Source organism: Panthera onca, chromosome A2, assembly GCF_046562875.1.
Source record: "Panthera onca isolate mPanOnc1 chromosome A2, mPanOnc1 haplotype 2, whole genome shotgun sequence".
NCBI lineage: Eukaryota > Metazoa > Chordata > Mammalia > Carnivora > Felidae > Panthera > Panthera onca.
This window is the reverse complement of record NC_138340.1, coordinates 126,052,121-126,075,286: the sequence shown is the minus strand read 5'-3', so window position 1 is coordinate 126,075,286 and position 23,166 is coordinate 126,052,121. Positions and strand designations below refer to the sequence as shown.

The window sequence follows — 23,166 nt, the reverse complement described above, 5'->3', positions numbered from 1 at the left end:
TGAAAGAAAGTATGAGAACAACGTGGGAAATATCAATAAAGAGACATTATTAAAAAGAACTAAACAAAAATTCTCAAGTTGAAAAGTACAACTGAAATGAAACTTCACTAGAGAAGCTCAACAACATATCTGAGCTAGCAGAAGAATCCGCAAATCTGAAGATAGGTCAAATAACATTAACCAAGTCTAAGGAAAAGATACAAACCAGAATGAAGGGAAAAAATGAACAGAACCACAGACTGTGGAACATACTCAAACATACCAACATATATATAATGGGAGTCCCTATAATGACCCAGATTATAATGTTACAAATTCAGATATTAACTATAATCCCAAGGACAATGCTCCTGCCAGACATACACACAATCTCAAAAGAATATAGAAAGAAGTACGGGGGTGGGGGGAATTAAAATGGTACACTAGAAAATATCTGCTTAACAACAATAACAAAAAAAGAAGTAACTCAGAAATAGAAAAAGAAAAAAATTAAATAAACAGAACGAGAGATTCTGATGAGACATAAGATATACAGAAAACAAATAGCAAAATGACAGATATAAATCTCACCTTTCAGTACCCAGAGTAAATGAAACATATTAAACACTCAATAAAGAAACAAATACTGGCTGAACACATTTTAAACCGTGATCCAGGGGCACCTGAGTGGCTCAGTTGGTTAGGCGACTGACTTCGGGCTCAGGTCATGATCTCACAGTTCGTGAGTTCGAGCCCTGCATCGGGCTCTGTGCTGACAGCTTGGAGCCTGGAGCCTACTTCAGATTCTGTGTCTCCCCTCTCTCTACCCCTCCCCTGTTCACGCTCTGTGTCTGTCTCTGAATAATAAATAAACGTTAAAATAATTTAAAAAAAAAAACCGTGATCCAATTATATGGTGCACAAAAACAAAAAACAACAAAACAACAAAACAACAACAACAAAAAAAACTTTTTAGAATCACAGACACAACCAGCTTGAGATAAAAAGGATTTAAAAAAAAACAGAGAGCTGGAGTGGGAACAACACAGACGTTAAGACAAAATTGTTACCACAAAGATTAAAACATCAATTTATCAAGAAGGTATAACAATTATAAACATACGTGCCCCTAAAAACAGAGTCCAAAAATATACAAATCAAAGACTGACAAAACGAAAGGGGCAATTAAGAGAATTCAACAATAGCTCAACTTCAATACCTCATTTTCAAAATATGTAAAATAAGTACACAGAAGATAAACAAGGAAACAGAAGACCTAAACATAACAACTAGACTCAACACTGCATCTGACAACAGCAAAATACATTCTACATGCACATGAAATGTTCTCCAGGACAGACCATATATTAGACATTTTGGTCTTAATTTTAAAGGGCTGAAATGAGCTACTGTGTTCTTCATCCACAAAGGAATTAATTTATAAATTAATAACAGGAGAAAATTGAAAAAATGACATCTGTGGAAGTTAAACACTACACTGTGACCAATGGGTCAAAGAAGAAATTTTAAAGGAAACCGGAAAAGTTGAGATAAGTAATAACATAGACACACACACACACACACACACACACACCCCCCATACCAAAACTTACTGAATGCACCTAATTCAGAACTTAAAGGAAAAGTTATAGCTGTAGTAAATGCCTATATTAAAAAGAGAAGATCTCAAATCAATTACCTAACACTCACCTCAAAAAAACTAAAAAAAGAACACACTAGATGCAAAGCAAACAGAAATGAAGACTTGAGCAGAAATAAAAATAAATATAACGAAAATAAAGAAAATCAACCAAACCATAAGTTGGCTCATTGAAAAGATTAAACTTTGACAAACCTTAGCTACACTAATCAAGAAAAAAACTAGAGAACACTCAAATTACTAAAGTCAGAATGAAAGAGGGCAAATCACTACTAACCTTACAGAAAAAAAAAAAAAACATTATAAGGAAACCTATGAACAAGCGCATGCCAACAAACTGGAAAACATAGAGAAATGCAAAAATTCCTAGAAAGACATAAACTACCTAAAGAAGAAATAGAAAAATCTTAAGTCCTATAAAAAATAAAGAAATTACATTAGTAATCCAAAATCTTCCCACAAAGAAATGCCCAAGTCCAAATGGCTCCACTAGTGAATTCTATCAGAGGTTTAAAGACTGCCCAATTGTTCACAAATTAATCCAAGAAACAAAAGAGGACAGAACATTACCCTGATACCAAATCAGACAAACACCTCAAAAGAAAACAACAGACCAATGTCCTTACAAAAAAAAAATATCAATAAAATACGGGCAAACCAAATCCAGCAATATAAAAATGATTATACACCATACAAGTGGAACTCATCCACTGGTTGGTTCTACATATTAACCAAAGTAATACACCATATTAACTAAATAAAGCAATAACAATAAAACACATGATCATCTCCAATACACAAAAAAAGCACTTGGCAAAAATTCAACATCCTTTCATGATAAACACACTTAACAAACTAGGCATAAAAGGGAATTTCCTCAAACTCATAAAGCACATCTAAGAAAAACCCACAGTGAACATCATACTTAGCAGTGAAGGACTAAATGCTTTCACTCTTCAGGAACAATACAATGATGTCTAGTGCCACTTCTACTCAACACTGTTCTGGAGGTTCAAGCCAAGGCACTTGGCAAGAAAAATAAAAGCCATCCCAATTGGAAAGGAAGAAGTAAAACTATTTCTACTTACAAATGATATGATCTTATAAATAAAATACCTTAGCGAATCCACTAAAACACACACATACACACATGTGTGCACACGCACGTGTGCAAATACACTCACAAAGTTGCAGGAAGCAAGATGAATATACAAACACCAATTACATTTTCATACACTAGCAAAAACCAACCCAAAATGACACTTAAAAAAAAATCCATTTGTAATACCATCAAAAATAAAAACAGGAATAAATCTAACAAAAGAGCAAATATTACACAATGAAAATTGTAAAACATTGTTCAAAAAAACTAAAGGTCTAAGTAAATGAAAAGTATCCTGCAGTCATAGATAAGACAATTTGTTCAGAAGGCAATACTCTACAAATTCAAGGCCAAGACTATCAAAGTCCCATTTGGTTTCTTCGTAGAAACTGACAAACTAACCCTCTAATTCATGTGGAAATTCAAAAGAGACTGGATAGCCAAACAATCTGGAAACAAAACAAAGCTAGAGGTACCACACTTCCTAGTTCCAAAACTCATTTACATGGTTATAGTCATCAAAACAGCATGGTACAACTATAAGGACAGGCGCACAAGTCAATGGACTACAAGTGACAGTCCAGAAATACACTCTTACATTTTTGGTCAACTATTCTTCTACAAGTTGCTAAGGCAACTTAATGGAGAAAGAACAGTTTTTTCAACAAAAGATGCTACTAGGACTACTGGATATTCACATACAAAAGAATGAAACTGGATACCCACCTCACACCACATACAAAAGTTAATTCAAAATGGATCAGGGGAGCCTGGGTGGCTCAATCAGTTAAGCATCTGACTCTAGATTTTGGCTCAGATCATGATCTTGCAGTTGATGGGACTGAGCCCTGCATTGGGCTCTGCGCTGACAGTGCAGAGCCTGCTTAGGATTCTCTCTCTCATCTCCCACCCCTCCCCCCTCAAAATAAATAAACATTTTTTAAAAACTAAAATGGATCAAAGACCTAAATGTAAGATCAAGATACATAAAACTCTTAGAAGAAAACAGTCATAAATCTTCATGACCTTGAATTAGGAATGGTTTCTTAATAATAAAACAAATAAAAAGACAACCTGATTAAAAATTGGGTAAAGCACTCAAAAAGACATTCTTCCAAAGAAGATATACAAGTTGCCAATAAGCACTCAAAAAAGATGCTTAATATCATGAGCCATTAGAGAAATACAAATTAAAACCACAATGACGGTACCTCACACCTAAGATGGTTAAAATAAAAAAGAGAAACAATGTTAAGTGTAGACAGAGATGTGGAGAAATGGAAGCCCTCAAATGTTGCTGGCAGGAATGTAAAATGCCACATGCTTTGGCAGAGACTGGCAGTTCCTCAAAAAGTTAAACATACAGTTACCTGATGACCCAGCATTTCCATTCCCAGGTATACATCCAAGAGAAGTGGAAGCGTTAAGTCCACACACAACTTGTACTTAAATATGCACAGCAGCTTTATTCACAACAGCCAAAAAGTAGAAAGAACCCAAATCCCCATCAATTTTTGAATGGATGAACAAAATGTGGTATTATCTATATAATGAAATATTACTCAAAAATAAAAAGGAACAAAGTACTAATATATGCTACAACATCTTGAAAGCATCATGCTAAGTGAAAGAAGCTAATTGCAAAACACCAAGTACTGTATGATACCATTTGTATGAAATGCCCACAATAGGCAAATCTATAAAGATGGAAAATAGATCGGTGGTTGCCAAAACCTGGGAAGCAAAGCAAATGCAGTAGTAATTGCTAATAGGTACATGGTTTCTTTTGGGGTTGATGAAAATGTCCTAAAAGTAGATAGCAGGATTCCTGCACAACTCTCTGAATATATCAAAACAACAGAACTGTACAATATAAAGGGGTGAACTTTAGTGGCACATGTGAATTGTATCTTAATAAAGCTGTTAGAGAACCAGGTATGCAGTGTCTACAATATACTACCTTTCATATGTAACTTGTTTATCTCTTTCTTACATGTATCTCATTTGTGCAAAAAGATAGGAAGAAACTAAACTGGAAACTAATGACACTGGTTACACATACACGTGGATGGGAAAGTGACAGGGGAAATGAGAATAGGGTAAAAGGGATGAGAGGTGAGACATACTCACGAGATACTTCTCGACATACTGTTTATCACAGAGTTGACTATTAACACCATAGTAATGTTTCACATATCCCAATAAAAAATAATCCAAATGAGCAAAGAGAAGAGAAGAGCTCAAAATGGAAACAGTAACAAATGAAACTGTATTTCAAATGAATAACATAACTTCACTGAACATGGTGAGAAAGAAAAGAACACAAGTTAATTTTAGAAAACAATATTCTGACTGTATAGTTTAAGACTAAAGTTTAAAAGCTTACACAAAGACTATAGTCAAGTAAGCAAATATATCTATAAAGTAATGAAAATACAGTTACAAATACACCAGAATCAAATACATAATAAATTGTGGATGAGAGCCAGGTTTTTCACTGTTGAAGAAAGGAGTTACAAATAAGGAAAAGAAAAAAGCTAGACTGAACCTTGTGTTAATGCACTGGAACTGGTTTATCAGTACTAATTCCTCATTTTTTAATACACACACACACACACACACACACACATATATTTACACACACATAGGTACATATGAATATGGAGGTTTAGGTATATATAAATATACAATTTCCTAGATCTATCTGCTTGAAACACCTAGAAGCAATGACATCCTAATAGCACTGAAAACTTTCAGTGCTCAGAAGTTGGTTTCTAAACACCATTCTCAAACAAAAAGAAACTAGACTCCTTGGAGAAGTGATTGATTCAAGGGCTTAGGTAGGAAAATACAAGATCAACCAGAGAGTAAGGAAATGCTCCCCAAAACTGATAAGGCATGCTGAAAGGATGAATAGGAGCCAAACTGAAAGAGCTACCAATGGTCAAATCCAGGACAATTTGAGCAATAAAACTGATAAAATTAATTTCCTTTGTTCATACCAATATTAATAAATAACTGAATAAATAAACATGAGACAAAATAGTTGTTTCTTACAAAAGAATTCCAATTAAAAATGTAGTAACATGAAAACAAAATCATAGTAGGGCTAACTGTACAATAATAATTGTGACAAACAAAAATTATTGACAGTGGATAAAAACTATAATGAGAAACAAAGGACTAGTTTAACAAAGGACCAGTATCTAAAATATACAAGTCAATTAAGACAAATAACCCAACTTAAAAATGGACCAAAGCTTTCAACAGACCCCCAAAGATCTATGGTTGGCAAATAAGCACTTAAGACCTGGACAATCATGAGTCATTACGAAAATGCAAATTAAAATCACAATGAGGTATCTCTACAATTCTACTAGAATGGCTAGAATTAATAAAAGTGACCATCCCAAGTGTTGCTGAGTATGTGAAGTAACTAGAGTTCTTATACACTGTTGATGGGCACATAAAATGTTGCAACTATATTGGGAAATAGCTTGACAATTTCTTTAAAAGTTAAGCATAGATATATCTATGACTTAACCTATGGACTTACCCAAGCAAAATGTGCCACAATCATTACAGTTTTTTTAAAAGTCTACAAAAAAAAAAAAAAAAAAAAATGCCAAAAAGGAAATATATCCAAATTTTAATATAGGCGACATTCTGCAAATTAGACTTGGAAGTAATTTGGTTTCATACAATCTTCTATCTTCCAAGTTATTATTAAATAACTTGAAGCATTTCCATTAAAACAAAAAGCAAAAGGATCACATAGAAAGAAAATGAAGTAATGTTAACCACAACTCAGTACGGGTTTTTCTTTTTTATAATGTTTATTTATTTTTGAAGGAAAGAGAAAGACACAGCATGAGCAGGGGAGGGGCAGAGAGAGCTGGAGACACAGAATCCAAAGCAGGCTCCAGGCTCTGAGCTGTCAGCACATAGCCTGACGCAGGGCTTGAACTCACGGACTGTGAGATCATGACCTGAGCCGAAGTTGGACGCTTAACCAATTGAGCCACCCAGGCGCCCTAGTATGGATTTTTCTTAATAGGTTAAGTCATATGTTCTTTATTTTCCATTTCTGACAAGTTCATTAGACTGCAAAGGAAAAAATCATAGGCGCGAATTCTCACAAGATTTCAATCATGATGTGAACATGAGCAAGACAGAGAAAAAAAAAGGTTGGAATGCTAAAATAAGGTGGATTAATAGCTGACTAGATGTATGTCAACTTCAGCATAATTATACACCACAAGGATCCATCCTTAATTAAACCCAGATAACATTATTCTACACAAAAACATAAAAGATTTGCTTGTCAAACCTGGGGATGATAAATGCAGAGAAACATAAATACTTTATCTGACACACTCAAAATCTAAATGAAATTAATATAGAAATACTTGGATACAAACCATGTCATTTTTCCCCACCCCAAACTGGAATCTGAAGACAAAATTTCAGATTAATTCAGAACTATAAAACATGACCACAAATGTAGTATAAGGTAGAACACATTTCACCTATCAACCAACAATCTCCTCTTTAAAAAAAGTGTTGAAGAAGAAAGATAAAACAATAGCACAAGAAGCAAAGACAGAAACATCTTAGTTGACATTATGCCCATAGGTCAATAAGAAACTAAAGGCACCCTAAAAAGTAATTTAACTTTAGGCCTCATTAACAGACTTATATAGCATGTAGAAAAAAAGATAGATTTATTCTGATCTATAATTTTAAGATCACATGATACCCAGTTCCTGGTATCAGCAGAGATATGGACAAAATGAACAAAGTTTAGAAGGGAGTAATAACAATGGTTGGAGAGATACAACCCCCTGTCATACAAACGTTGTCAAAAAAAAAAAAAAAAAATGTGAAGACAAATTCTCTACAAAAGACTGAGAAAGTTGTGTCCAGACTGTTAATAGTAATATTAAAAAGAGAAACTAGGGGCGCTTGGGTGGCTCAGTTGGTTGGGTTGTCTGACTTCGGCTCAGTTCATGATCTCACGGTCCGTAGGTTAGAGCCCCATGTCAGGCTCTGTGCTGACAGCTCAGAGCCTGGAGCCTGTTTCAGATTCTGTGTCTCCCTCTCTCCTGACCCTCCCCCACTCACACTCTGTCTCTCTCAAAAATAAACATTAAAAAAATTAAAAAAAAAAGAAATTAGATTTGTCTTTTTGATCTCAAGGAGTAAATGAGAACTTCTGAATACAAATATCAAAGATAGACTTCAGATATACACAAAAATAGAAGAAAAAATTAATAGTGACAGCTATTCAAAGATGCACCATGCATCCTCAGAAGGTAGTGGATTTTAGGGGCGCTTGGGTGGCTCAGTCGGGTGGGCGTCTAACTTTGGCTGGGGTCATGATCTCTCAGTTCGTGAGTTTGAGCCCTGCTTTGGGCTTTGTGCTGACAGCTTGGAGCCTGGAGCCTGCTTCAGATTCTGTGTCTCCCTCTCTCTGCCCCTCTCCCAATCATGCTCTCTCTCAAAAATGGATGAACATTTAAAAAAACATTTTTTTTAAAGAAGGTAGTGGATTTTTAACACAGGCTAGACCAGCTCTATCCATTAGAAATACAACACAGCCACACATGCAATTTAAAATTTTCTAGTAGCCACATTTAAAAAGCAAAAAGAAACAAGTAACAATAATATTTTTAACTCAATATACTCAAAACATGTTAACCTGCGATCAATATAAAAATTACTGTGACATTTTATATTCTTTTTTTCGAAGTCTTTTCAATATCGTCTGTGTATTGTACCCTCATACCAAATCTCAAGTCAGACTAAGACACATTTCAAGTGCTCAAGAGCCATTCTGTTCATGGTTACAGTACTGGACAGGGCAGAGTTAGCTACTTGACAGGTATACTGCAGGGGAAAGGAGAGCACTTTCTGCATAATTAAATGACTTTATACATCTTACAATCCTAAGATCTTGTAAAAATATCAAAGGAATAACACAAGAAGGATTAAAAACATACCCAAAATTTTCAAAGGATTAACTTAGTTCATTTTAATCAGTCACTACTGTGCCTTACACACTTACGACACACATACACACAAACTCTGTACTTCGAACATAACACAGCAGTTTCATCAAAGAATTCAAATTATTTCTAGTATGTATCTCCCAAACTAGCTTCTTAAAGACATCAAAGCCATTTTTTGTCAGAATATCTAATCCCATGACTCATAAAATGTTTAACTGATACTCATCATAGCACTGCTTGCCTAATAAAATGAAATCAACACAAATATTATCTTTTTAAAAAATTTTTCTATCGTTTACCTACATTACAACACCACATAGGAAAATAAAAATTCCATTCCTGTTATGGACTGAATTGTGTTCATGTGTTGACTCCTTACCTACATTTGAAGACAGGGCATTTAAAGAGGTAATCAAGGGGCACATGGGTGGCTCAGTTGGTTAAGCATCTGACTTTGGCTCAGGTCATGATGTCACCGTGCATGGGTTCAAGCCCGAGTGCTGACAGCTCAGAGCCTGGAGCCTGCTTTGGATTCTCCATCTCCCTCTCTATGTCCCTCACCTGCTCACACTCGGTCTCTCTCTCTCTCTCAAAAACTAAACATTAAGGGGCGCCTGGGTGGCTCAGTCGGTTAAGCAGCCGACTTCAGCTCAGGTCATGATCTCGCGGTCCGTGAGTTCGAGCCCCACGTCGGGCTCTGTGCTGACAGCTCAGAGCCCGGAGCCTGTTTCAGATTCTGTGTCTCCCTCTCTCTGACCCTCCCCCGTTCATGCTCTGTCTCTCCCTGTCTCAAAAATAAATAAATGTTAAAAAAAATTAAAAAAATAAAATAAAATAACTAAACATTAAAAAAAAAAATTTAATAAAAAATAAAGACGTAATCAAGGTTAAAGAAGGTCCTAAGTGGGGCACCTGGGTGGCTCGGTCGGTTAAGCGTCCGACTTCGGCTCAGGTCATGATCCCGCGGTCTGTGGGTTCGAGCCCCGCGTCGGGCTCTGTGCTGACAGCTCAGAGCCTGGAGCCTGTTTCAGATTCTGTGCCTCCCTCTCTCTGTGACCCTCCCCCATTCATGCTCTGTCTCTCTCTGTCTCAAAAATAAATAAACGTTAAAAAAAAAAAAAAAAAAAAAGAAGGTCCTAAGAGTAGGACCTCAAATCACAAAGGACTGGTGTCCTTATAAAAAGAGGAAGAGACATCTGAGATATCTCTCTCTCCACTTGTGTACAGAGGAAAGGCCATGTGGAGACATACTGGGAACGCAGCTGACTGCAAGCCAGGAAGAACCCTCAAAAGAAACCAAACCTACTGGCACCTTGACCTTGAACTTACTTCCAGCCTCCAGAACTGTGAGAAAATAAAAGTCTGTTGTTTAAGCCACCCAATTTGTGGTATTCACCCAATCTGTGGTATGGCAGCCCTAGCAGAGTAATATAGTTCCTAAGAAAACACTTTTAAAAAAACTGTATTGCAAACCAAGTTATATTAATTACTGTTTCATTCATCAATAAATTATGATAAATGTATCTGTATGTTTATAAATTTACTCTAAAATCAAAGATCTGAAAAGCCTGCTTTATTGAGCTACCAAAGTAACCAAAATAATTTGATACCTCAAAACTCCAAATTCTAATTTTAACCCATAACCAAGGCTTTCAATTTATATTTCATTATAAAAAATATTCTACTCAATATCAGTACTATGCACAATAAAGCATGCCATATGGAGCGCCTGGGTGGCTCAGTCGGTTAAGCATCCAACTCTTGGTCTCGGCTCAGGTCACGATTTCACAGTTCATGAGATCAAACCCTAACGGGGCTCCATGCTGATGGCCCAGAGTCTGCTTGGGATTTTCTCTCTCCCTCTCTCTCTGCCCCTCCCCTGCTCACATGCTGTCTCTCTCAAAATAAATAAACTTAAAAAAAAAAAAAAAAAAAAGCATGTCACACATGGCAATACTGCCATACTACCCCACCAATAAACTCTGTAATATTAAAAAGGAACAGTAACTAACCAATAATACATAAAAAATTGACTGTGCTGTTACCAAAAGAGTAGTCTTCCAGGAGTTCAAGGAAAAGGAAAGATCATCAAAGGCTTAGATAATTGGGAAAAATCTGCCTGAATAGGTAGTTTTGAGCTGGGCCTTCCTTAATGGATGGATGGTACTTCAAGGAAGGTAAGAACAGCACAAGCAGGGGCAAAAATACAAAGAATATGTCTCAATCTGAGTAGAAGAAAAAAGCCCAACCAAGTAAACCCTGAAATAATTGTCTAAGTTTTTAATGAGGGAGTAATAGTATAAATACAGCTAGAAACCTGAATTCCATTATCTGCTGTAACTTAGAACTACACACTGGTGAGTAAGTTACATAACCTTTCTGAGCCTTAAACCAGGATAATGTCTTTATAAAGTTATTGTAACGTATATATGAAATATTTGGCACCTCACACATAATAAGTATAATAAATGATAGTTATTATAGTGGTTGTGCAATAGATGACAGCTATTATTAAAGTCTCTGGACTTTTATGTTACAAGTAAGTGATTTCTAAACTTGGCTGTAAACTGAAGCATCTGGGGAGCTTGATAAAAACAGATACCTGGGCCTAAGCCTAAAGTAGGGAATAAGAATCTTGCTGATGATCTGTTAAATGGAATCCACTAATGACCGACTATACTTAGAACACCCATCCTTCAATTAAAAAACAATGGAGGGGCGCCTGGGTGGCTCAGCCAGTCAAGTGTCCAATTCCTGGCTTAGGCTCAGGTCATGATGTCAGGGTTCTGGGATCAAGCCCTGTGTCAGGCTCTGTGCTGACAACATGGAACCTGCTTGGGATTCTTTCTCTCTCTGCCCCTCCCCTGTTTGCATATGCAGGGTCTCTCTCAAAAATAAGAAGAAACTTTAAAAAAAAAAAAAAAAGAGCAAAAGAATCTCCCCCCAGCCCTCCTAAAAACTTTCAACAAGATTCCAATAAAGATGTGTGCATTAAGCATAAAAGTTCTCCCTTATTCCCTTACTCCTGGCCAGCACTAATGTTGACAGTGCATTTATCTCATACAACATGTTGCATTTGTATGCTTGTGGTGCTATTTCTGCATTTCCTCCTGTTGACCAAATATTTAACTTCCAAAATGTTAGGGGCTACAACTTTTCAGCAAGTCTAAAATTATTCCAGGATTTCAAAAAAAGAAAAGAAAATTACATCTTTTTAACAGCATAGCACCAAGGTCAAACACAAACTTAAGTATTTTTGATGGATCTGCTTATCAGCTAAGTCATTCCAGTTATTTTTTTAGCACACAACTGAATTAAGCATCTCATAAAGTAACTCCTATTTCTAATTATGACTTTTATATTCCTATACAAATCCTAAGACAAGATCCTAGTTCTATCTAGGATCACTAGTTTCATCCCTTCATGCCAAGTTCTCATGTTTCCAGATTTACACTACAGAAATGTTCACCTCATTCACTTCTCAGGAACGAGAAAACAGACATCAAGCCATCCTGCCTTCTGAGCAATTACAGTCTTTGCAAATTATACAGTGACCATATGAAGAATGTTTGCAGTCCTTTTCTATTTGCACATTATTTTTTACACATCCATGGAAGAATCATTTCTACTCAAATGTATTTCCTTTTCACTCAGCTATCAATCCTATAGGAACATAACTAGGAACCAGAAATGGAAATCTAACTCAATACTTGATAGCAGACTTTCAATAAAGAAATAAACCGAGAAATAAAAACTGAGCAACTAAAACACAGATTTGTAACAGCAAACTAGATAGCTACAAACTTCAAGGACAGACTGGGGCGCCTGGGTGGGTCAGTCGGTTAAGCATTCGACTTCGGCTCAGGTCATGATCTCACAGTTGGTGAGTGGTGCTAGCCACGCATGGAGTTCTGTGCTGACAGCTCGGAGCCCGGAGCCTGCTTCAGATTCTGTGTCCCCAACCCCACCCCACCCCCCCCCCGCGGCCCTCCCCACTCATGCTCTCTCTCTCAAAAATAAATAAAACATTAAAAATAAAAACAAAAAAGATAAAACAAAAATGATTCACATAATGCATTATTCAATAGCCCCATAAGTCACAGCATAAACCCAAATATTCCTGATGGTGATTTTAACAAGTTCGGTATATTCTACTGAAAGTAGGGAAGCTAATCAGTTTAAATATCTCTCTTTAGTAATATAAGAAATGTAAATGAAAACCAGTTTAAGGTGCTAAACTAACAAATACCCTAGGACCCTAGGAAAATAACAAGGGAAGGCAGAAAAAGTTTGTTTAAAGATATTTTTTAAAATACCACTTACAAATCTAAAATATGGAAACTGAAAAATGCCTCAAAATAATGAAATGGCTATGCAAATTAGGATATCAACATTGGAACACTATGTACACATTAAAATAATCTGCATATAGATTAATACACCAAAAACTATATTAAATATTAAGTGAATAATACCATGACTTTGTAATAAAATTTAAGAGTTTACAGAGTAGTACTTTTACATATATTGCCTCATACTATATAATTCACATCAGAGGTTATCAGCTCTGACTATTCATCAAAATTACCTGAAATACTTAAAATGCAGATTTCTGGGGCCCACCTGATACTTAGTGAATTAATAGGCTTCTGAGTGTGCTAAGCACTGGAAAGATTTTCAATGCCTGACCAGGGTTAAGAACCACTAACCACTAATACACCACTAATTACAACCATGAAAAAAATATGTAATTAAGAAAGAACACAAATTAACTTTCAGTGATTGAAATAATTTAATGACTTTTTCCCCCTCCTGGTTAATTTGTTTAAATTAATCATAAAAGCAACTAAGTATATCTGTTACACTTTTTAAAATTAAAAATGGTTTAAAGTGTTGACATTTGAAGATATATTCATTACTAAAATATATTCATTTGCTACATGTAACAAATCAGGTATTAATTACCCTGATTGCTTAAATAATAGTATAAACAGAAAGCACTTCAATAGATGTTACGTCCTCTTACAAAAATAATGATCTCATCCAAAGTATTTACAGTAGTCTCTAAAGTTAACAATACATACCATAATCTTCCTCAAAAAGAAAAAAAAAGCACTTCAATTACAATCTCAATGGACAACTTGAACATATAAAGATAAAAAATGTTATTCGTGTGAAGAGCTACCAGCATGACCCTCAGTGTGTAACAACTACTGCTATAAAATGTATCTGTTAAAATTTTAAATAGTATCTTAGCACTACTTAAGAAATTGGTAACCTCGGTCTAACTTTGAAGGACACTGAAATTTCACACAAATGATGTTATTCCAATTTCCTTCAACTCTGCTCACCAAACCATAATTACTAAGTCTTAAAAAAACATATTACCAACAAATTTACTGACCAAACTTACAGTACAGCTTTTGTTCAATATGGTAGATTCAGTTAGTAAATGTAAAAATTCAAAGCACAAATAAATTCACCATAATCTTTTCCATCCTAGAGGTCTCTCCTAGTATTGAGACTGCCAGACATGCATACTTAAATGTTTTCCAGGCCTCTCACTTTCATGTTTTAAATTATGTATTTCCAGATAGGATACCTACTAATCAACCATTTACTCAAGCTCAGATACTCTGGATTCATTACTCCCCACTTATATCCTCTCACATACCATGCAACCATATCCTACACTTCATGCTCTTTGCCACTACTCTAGTTCTGTCCTTTATCTTTTAGTCCTAGGACCTCCCACAATTTGCTGGCCCCACCTCGGTGTTCTATCTATCCCTACTGGAATTATCATCGTGATGCTCATGGTTACCATTCTTTCCCTTTTAAAATCCTTCAATAAAAAAGATATTTTTAACCTTCAGCACAGAACACCAGATCTCTGCTTATCTCATAAACTACCATGAGTTCTCAGCCTAAAGTATCCTTCCTCCTCCTCTGCCTAATTACTCCTTTCTACCTTTAAAGATTTACCTTTTCCAATTTAGAAAGGGTATCTTGCTCTGTACTTTCACTGTATACTCTACAAATTTGTAAATCACAGCATAAATGATTTACTAAGTAAATGCCAGGTAGGGAATACAAAAGTGAACAAAACACAGTCCTTGACTTTAAGAAACTTAAAAATGAAGGCAGAAAAGTATATAGTCAATTGCCATATAGTTTGATAAGTTGTTTTTTTTTTTTTTAAGCTAACATCTGCTCAATATGCGAGGCTAAGGACTTGAGACGTTATTATCTCATTTAATTCTCATTTAATTATCCAGTAACTTTATGATTACCACTTTACAAAGAAGGAAACAAAAAAATTCTGTTATTTGTCCAAGGTTCAGCTGAGCTTTAGAAATGTGAATCCAGGTCTGACTCCAGAACCTAAGCTCTTAATCACCATGCCTTCAATTTCTACTGTCGCAGCATTTAACTCAGTATCCCCAGTGCACACCACATAGCACAAGATGTGTTTGTTTGTTGAATGAATTTGAGTGTTGAAGTACTAGGCTCGTAATGACTTAACATCAGTACTACCACTTTAGCTGATAATGTCTCATGTCAAAGGGTTCAACAGCTCTGAGATACTAACAAATGTGAAATAATCAATGTCTCAAGTAACTCACGTTATGGTTTATAATAGCAAAATACTGAAAATGAATGTCTTATCAGAAAGGGACATGTTAAACAAATCACAGCCTATCCATATAATGGAATTATATAGCTGTATAAAAGAATAAGAATGATCTTCATACACTGATATGGAATAACCTAAAATACACTAAGTGGGAAAAATTAAAAGGTGAGGAAGAATGTGTGTCTGATGTTACCATGGGTGACAAAGGTAGGAACATGTTTTTTGCTTGTGTATGTCACCAACTTTAGAAGAAAAAACGAGTAACTTAAATAGGTTGCCTTAGGAGTAGGAAACTGGGTTACTTAGGGATAGGAGTAGAAAGATTTCACTACATAGCTCTTTTCAACCTTTTGAATTTTTAACCAAGTGATTGTATTACCTATTTCACAAATACAAACTCCTCCAAAGAATGAAAAGCATTTTCAGAAATGAGAACAAAATACTATGTAAAATCTATAAGGCTATGGGTCATAGCTTTCTTGATTGCTACTATTTTGCAGTGCCTGACACATGTTGGCAGTCAAGTATTTGTTACACCAACAAAGTTCACAAAACTCCCAAACTGCCACTGCAGGAATATTTCAAATATATTTTACAAAGAAAGTAAAACTGGAAAAAAATGGTTTTAATTTTTCCAAAAAACAGTCAGGGCCTTATGCCAGGCCTACGGTTTATGAAACTCCAGAAGACTACCACGATCTATATGCTTTTAAAAGTACTAAGATGATCATTTTACTATTGTTTCATGTTTTCTTCACATTTCAAACCTTTCACAATAAAGAAGTTAGGGGGAGGGGCGCCTGGGTGGCTCAGGTCGTGATCTCTCAGTCCGTGAGTTCGAGCCCCACGTCGGGCTCTGTGCTGACAGCTCAGAGCCTGGAGCCTGTTTCAGATTCTGTGTCTTCCCTCTCTCTGACCCTCCCCCATTCATGCTCTGTCTCCCTCTGTCTCAAAAATAAATAAAGGTTAAAAAATAAAAATAAAAAAAAAAAAGTTAGGGGGAAAAGACTTTAAAAAAATACTGAGAAAAACCACTTTAAATGAATCCACTGCATACGAATTATATCTCATTAAAGCTATTTCTTTAAAAAAAATTTTTTTAATTCACCTATGCATATTAGAAATCAGATCAGTGATTACACCGAGCAGTAGAGAATAACTGCACAGGGGCATAAGAAACTCTGGGGTGGAACACCTGGGTGGCTCGGTCAGTTGGGTGTCCAACTTCAGCTCAGGTCATGATCTCGCAGTTCATGAGTTTGAGCCCCATGTCAAGCTCTGTACTGACAGCTCAGAGCTTGAAGCCTGCTTCAGATTCTGTGTCTCCCTCTCTCTCTGCCCCTCCCCGCTCACGCTCTTTCTTGCTCTCAAAAATAATAAACATTAAGAAAAAGAAAAACTCTGGGGTGATGCAAATGTTCTTCATCTTGACTGGAATAAAAGCCACAAGGTGTATATATTTACCAAAATTCATTGAACACTTAAAATCTGTGCATTTTATTGTATGAAACCTATACCTCAATAAAGTTACTTAGTTCAGAAAACATTTAAAAGTGCAGATTCTTGGGCCCCTCTTAGAGATGTGGATCACTGGGTCTGTGGTGGGAACCAGTCAATCTGCATTTTTTTTATAAATTTATTTTTAATGTTTATTTATTTTTGATACAGAGCGCAAGCAGGGGAGGGGCAGAGGGAGAGGGAGACACAGAATCAGAAGCAGGCTCCACGCTCTAAGCTGTCAGCACAGGGCCCAATGTGGGGCTCAAACTCACAAACTGTGAGATCACGACCTGAGCCGAAGATACCCAACCAACTGAGTCACTCAGGTGTCCGTGCATTTTTAACAAGGGGCTGTGGCTGACCCTCACCCTAGGTGATTCTGATCCCTAATGTAAGATCCTAATTCCTATGGTGAAAGCTCTACAAGGAATAATTATGGACTAGATAGCTAAGAAAGACTTCTTCCTTCTCCATCTCCTATAATCCCTCAATGGCTTCTCCATCAACCTCGTTCAGTGGTTCTCAATCTGGGGTCATTCTCCCCCCCTACCCTGTGACATTTGGCAAGGTCTGCAACATTTTTTGGTCACAACTGGGGAAGTGGTATTGGCATCTAGTGGGCAGTGCACAGGGATGCTGGTAAACACTGTACAATGCACAGGACAGTCCCCCAAACAAAGAAGTATAAAACTCTAAATTACAACAGTGCCAATGTGAAATTCTGACCTGGAGCCTTGCCTCTCAAATGAACTCAGTTGTGGCCCCAGAGGTAAACAGAAGAGATTAAACATGTGACCTCTTCAGGAGAGTCAGGAGAGTCCATTTTTACTTCCAGATTGGTGGGTAAGGAGAGAGAAATCCTCTTTACCACTGCATATAAAGCAAACAAAATGCAAACGTCACATGAATAAATTTTTTAAAAATTCAAAACAATGTGAGCAGGAGTAGCTTCAGGCTTTACTCCCCAACCTCAAGGGATGCTTATTTACTCTCCTCAGCCTGCAAGCACTTTTGAAGTTAAGAAACACTTGCCTAGGGGCACGTGGGTGGCTCAGTCAGCTAAGTGTCTGACTTCAGCTCAGGTCATGATCTCACAGTCTGTGAGTCTGAGCCCCACACTGGGCTCTCTGCTGTCAGCGCACAGCCTGCTTTGGATCCTGTCTCCCTCTCTCTCTCTGCCCCTTCCCTGCTTGCACATGCACATTCTATCTCAAAAATAATAAACACAGGGGCGCCTAGGTGGCTCAGTCGGTTGAGCGTCTGACTCGGCTCAGGTCATGATCTTGCAGTTCGTGAGTTCAAGCCCTGCGTCAGGCTCTGTGCTGACAGCGCAGAGCCTGGAGCCTGCTTCGGATTCTGTGTCTCCCTCTCTCCGCCCCTTTCCCATTCATGCTCTCTCTCTGTCTCTCAAAAAAGTGAATAAACGTTAAAAAAAAAATAAAAAATAAATAAACATCAAAGAAAAAAAAAGAAACACTTGCCTAAAATAAGGTACATAAACTTCAGAATGACAAGCAAAACCTCATCTTTGGCTACCTTCACAAAGACTTTTAGGGCTATTTATTATAGCAACCTGGTCCAATCGAGGGCTCTTCAAAGTATGGTCTGTGGACCAGTGAGCCAGTCTGAACTGTTTATCAGTTTACATCAGAGAAGTATAGAAACTGGGAGGACAGAAAGGGAAATTTTTATAGCAGAATAATTTTATGTCTGTTGGGTTGAATAAAAAATTGGGACTTGTACTTCCCCTTTTTATTTCATCTTCATTTTAAAAAATTTTGCTGTACTTTTCACAATGATATTAGTCAATAGGGGACTGGAAATTTTAAAAGGAAAGAAAGAAAAGGTCATTCATCAGTTTGAAAAACACTAATCTAACCATATCTTAACTGATATACCTAGTAAGTGGCAACGCCAGGATTTAAACCCATGTCTGCCTGACACCAAAGCCCACACACTTAATCATTACACTATATTTCTCTGTTGTTATTACTTTGAACTCAAATCCCTATATGTAGTCCCTACCTCTGGAGAGCTGGACTGCACTAGGCACAAATCAAAAGGACTTTATGTCTGGCCCAAAGCTTTCAACACTGAAAGCAAACCAAACTGCCTCCTTGGCTCCTTTCCCCAGGCTCACACTCAAACTTGGCTCTCTTGATTTCTGATAATGCAAATGGACAAAACAATATGTATATTTCTCCCTAAGGCCTAGAGCAGTCACTAAAGGATAATATCTTCTTTTGGGACCCATCCTGGTTTCTATCCGGCTCTGAGAGAGGACATCCTCTCAAGGAGCAGGAGGTCCCAGATCTCTCTAACCACACTCCATGTATAGAGTACAGAATAAATGAATCCAAAATAAGAAAAAGCCACAAGGACTTAATAGCATTTAAAGTCTTCCCTTCTCAGACCAAGACCTCCACACTCTGCCATAATGTTTAAAGACCTTCGACTTGACTCATCCATACTACACATCCTCCATGTGCTTTCCTAATTTTTTTCCACAATTTTTTCCAATTAAAAAAAAATTTTTATGTTTTTATTCATTTTTGAGAGACAGACAGAGACAGGGCGTGAGCAGGGGAGGGGAAGAGAGAGAGAGAGAGACAGAATCAGAAGCAGGCTCCAGGCTCTGAGCTATCAGCACAGAGCCAGATGCAGGGCTTGAACTCATGAACGGTGAGATCATGACCTGAGCCCAAGTTGGACGCTTAACCGACTGAGCCATCCAGGTGCCCCTTGACAATTCTTAATAAAAATGTCATAACCCAACCTAATGTACAATATGTATAAAAAAAAATTAACACCCCCAAAATCCATACTAATTGCAACTCTTTTCATTTTTTAAAAATTATTAGTAGAAATCCACAAAATGGATTTCAAGACCCATTAATAGGCCTCAACCTGCAGTCTGCAAAACACTGCTTATAGAGACCAACAGTCTCTAACAGTATGCTCTCATCTGGCAAGCCCAACCCATAATCATGCTACCTTAAAATTGTACTCAAAAACACATTTTTTCCTACATCAGTGTCATGGTACAATAAATGTAATATCATTTACAGTCCAAATTTAGTTATGGGGAAAACACACACACACACACACACACACACACACACACACACACAAGGTTTTGTCTCAAAATTTAGTAAAATACATAACTGTTAAAGTCAAAAACTTTCAAACTCTTGTCAAAAATTGAAGAGAGCTTATTAGCTCAAAATGTAAAACATGGTTTTCAGCTGGTAGTTGTCACAAAATATTTCACTGGCAAATCCCAGAATAGAATATATACTGAATATATATATTATCAAATTACACAAAGTCTGAAACCAACCTGCTCTTCACTATCTTCACTCTGACTGGTCTTGTCATCTGACCACCCCCCATTATTGAGACCTTGGAAACCACAGATCTAACTCTTCCTCCTACCTACCTACGTGTGTGTGTGTGTTGTCATTAACCCATTACAATTGCTCTAACGTGTCAGGAGTCCTACCTTGTGTTAGGCTAGCTCAGAAGTTGTGGCATAGACTTACGTATTTCTATGGGAAAATGCACAAATACAAAAACTTTTGAAACATAATCTATCGATAACCCTACGTTTCATGTAGTTAATGCACTGAATGCCTTATCTCCAAATCAAAACCAGAAACCAAAACTTCTTAACCAAATTACAAAAATATAATGCCCTTTCTGTAAATTAAAATCTACTTGACATAAACATAAAACAAATCTCCATCACCAGTTATGAGCTTCAAGTCTGTAAGCCTCAGAGGGTATGCGGTATTTTTAAGAACTGTATTAACAGGACCTGGCTCCACCATGTTGTCCCACCACAGAAGGACACAATGCTATCATACAAACCATCTATGTAGCTTTCACATTTATTTCATAGCTCCGCTCAACCCCATCTCCTCTAGCCCCACCCACTGAACAGCTGGGTGGGATGAAAGATTGTTTCCTACCCTCCCTGCTGCCCCTTCACTAGCTATTTGGGAGGAATAGGGTTCCAGGCAGCAGTAACTAGCTTAGTAATTGTTTTTATCCTGCTAAGGCACCATCCTGCAGTCTATCAAGATCATAAATTTCGTCCATACCTGTACACTTGATGCCTAAAAAGTTTCCTCCTCAACTTGCTTATATACTTGGTGAGAGGGAGATGAACTCAAGGGCACTCAGAAAGGTATTCTTACATTACATCAAAATAATAAAGCCAAAAGAAATCTTAAAGTTTAACTATAACCATAAATTCGCAAAAGTAAGTTATTTCAGTAACCAAGCGAACACCTGGACGTCACAAATTCCTTCCCTACACTACAAAAACAAAACAAAACAAAAAAACAGAAAAGAAAAACAAAACACCCAGGTTTGAAACAGGACACTTTCAAAATGTAACTTAGCAAATGGAAACGTATTAGAAAAATCTCAGTTGCTTATTTCCTACTATACACACAGCATGGAATGGAACTCAGGAGTGGAAAATGTGAATGAAATGGCCTTGTTCTTTTTCCAATACGTTGGGGAGGAAAGGAAATGAAAGGGTTTCTGAAGAGAATAACTAAGAACAGTGAAATATTTTCAAAAATTAATTTTCTTAAACATCACCAGTATTTCCAACTCCCCTCCCTTCTCCAGCGACCCTTCCCACCCTTCCCACTCCTCGGGGGGGCGCCCTTCCCTGGCGTTCTTTTCCCCTTTTTCCTAAAAATTAGGTCCAAACCAGACTCCTTAGCCTCCGCACTCAAGCCTCGCCCGCCATCCACTGGCCTTCGGGGCCGCGCCTGGGGAAAGGAAACCCCGAGAGACGAGAAGGAGGAGCGAGGAGGCGACGCGGTTGCTGGAGCCTCTGCAGCCGCCGCCGCCTCCACCGCAGCTTCAGCCTGGTGCATCCTTCTTCCTCCCTCACCGCCGCCGCCCTCCCGGGCCGGCCCACACAGCACCCTCACCGGGGCGCGCACACACGTCCCCAACCTCCTCGCCAGCCCCACTCCCCCACGAGGGGAGCTCCGCCGCGGGTGCAGCGGCCGCCAACGGGAGGAAACAGGGCCGCGGGAAGCCGGCGGGCCAGGCGAAGACGACCCCGCTCTGGCGGGGCGAGCGAGGCCGCAGCTCACGTCTCCCGGCTCCCTTGGCCCGCCCGCCGCGGCACAGGAAATACCGCCGCCTCGGCTCTCTTCACATTCAATTCAAACTGTCACCGCCGCTTTCTCCCCTCCCCCCGGGCGCGCCGTCGCCGCGCCCCGGGCCCGCAGTCGGCCCACCCCACCTCCTCCGGCCGCTGCTCCCTGCATCGCCTCAGGGCGTTACCCCAGTTCGGTCTGGCGGCCGCAGAGCCCCCCCCAAGTCTGGAGCCGACGACCTGAGTCGCGGCGGCCCAAAGCTGAGACTCACCCATGGTGCTGCTGTTGACGCTCCTCTCCTCAGCAGCAGCGGATCTCGCACTGACCGACATCCCCTCCCCCCTCCGCGACCAGCCCGGGCGCAGCGCAGCCCGCCGATTCTCCAAAGCCGCCTACGCCGGTTCCGCGGCGTAGCCGCCCGGCGTCGCTGCCCCGCTTACGCAGGCGACAGCGGGCGGACTCCACCACTGGCTCTCGCCCGAATCCCGCTCCCTCCTCCGCCCCCGCCCCTTCAGACAGGCTTCCGGGCCTAGCCGACGCCAGTTTCGATCTCGCGAGAGTACTCCCTCACCTCCCCGCCGCCTCTCTCCATTTCGAACATGACTTCATTGGCATCACTGCTCTTTTGCTGCTCAAGTTTAGCCGCCATGTTTAAATTGGCGGGATTTGGCACCTCCAGGGTCGTGGATAGTCGGGCCTCTGTGCGTGTTCCTGCAACACTGCTTCTGAGGTTAAACTGCGTTACGTTTCTCGGTGAAAAGCCCGGGGACGATGAGAGGGAGTGACCGGTGGGCTGCGAGGGTGGGGTTTTGCCCGATTTAAAGATGGCCTCTGTCAGTGCCGCCCCGCTCAATTTCACGTCAGGTTTTGGAGCTGCGGAAGCCGCCTGGTTGGCCTTAGGGCCTTCTTACGGAGTTGGCGTAAGGCAAAGAGGCACCCCTGGAAGAGGCCAGATTGGGAATCTGCGCTTGGGGCGGGAGCCGCGTCCAAGCCTCCACTCCCAGATAACGACCTGGCGGCATTGTGGGTGCGAGTGGAGAGACACTTCGAGGCAGGTGTCTGTGTCTTCATCCATCCCCGTGTCCTAGCTTCCGGGACTCTCGGGGTGGAAAGCGAGATTAGGTCCTGGTTGCCCCCACATTCCCTTGGCG

General features: G+C 38.9%; 1 protein-coding gene across 3 annotated transcripts in view; it reads right to left on the bottom strand.

The window, feature by feature from the left end:
* SEPTIN7 (septin 7) overlaps positions 1-22,506 on the bottom strand; it is a 118,727-nt gene extending 96,221 nt beyond the window's left edge. The window contains exon 1 of one of the 3 annotated variants that reach the window (XM_060632883.3): positions 22,287-22,506. In XM_060632883.3, coding sequence (XP_060488866.1) covers positions 22,287-22,347 — 61 coding nt within the window. In that variant the 5' untranslated portion in view covers positions 22,348-22,506. Of the gene's footprint in view, positions 1-22,156; positions 22,202-22,286 lie in introns of those variants that run through there. The other 2 variants (XM_078440589.2, XM_060632880.3) reach the window with 2 other exon arrangements.
* Positions 22,507-23,166: the final 660 nt, after the last annotated feature.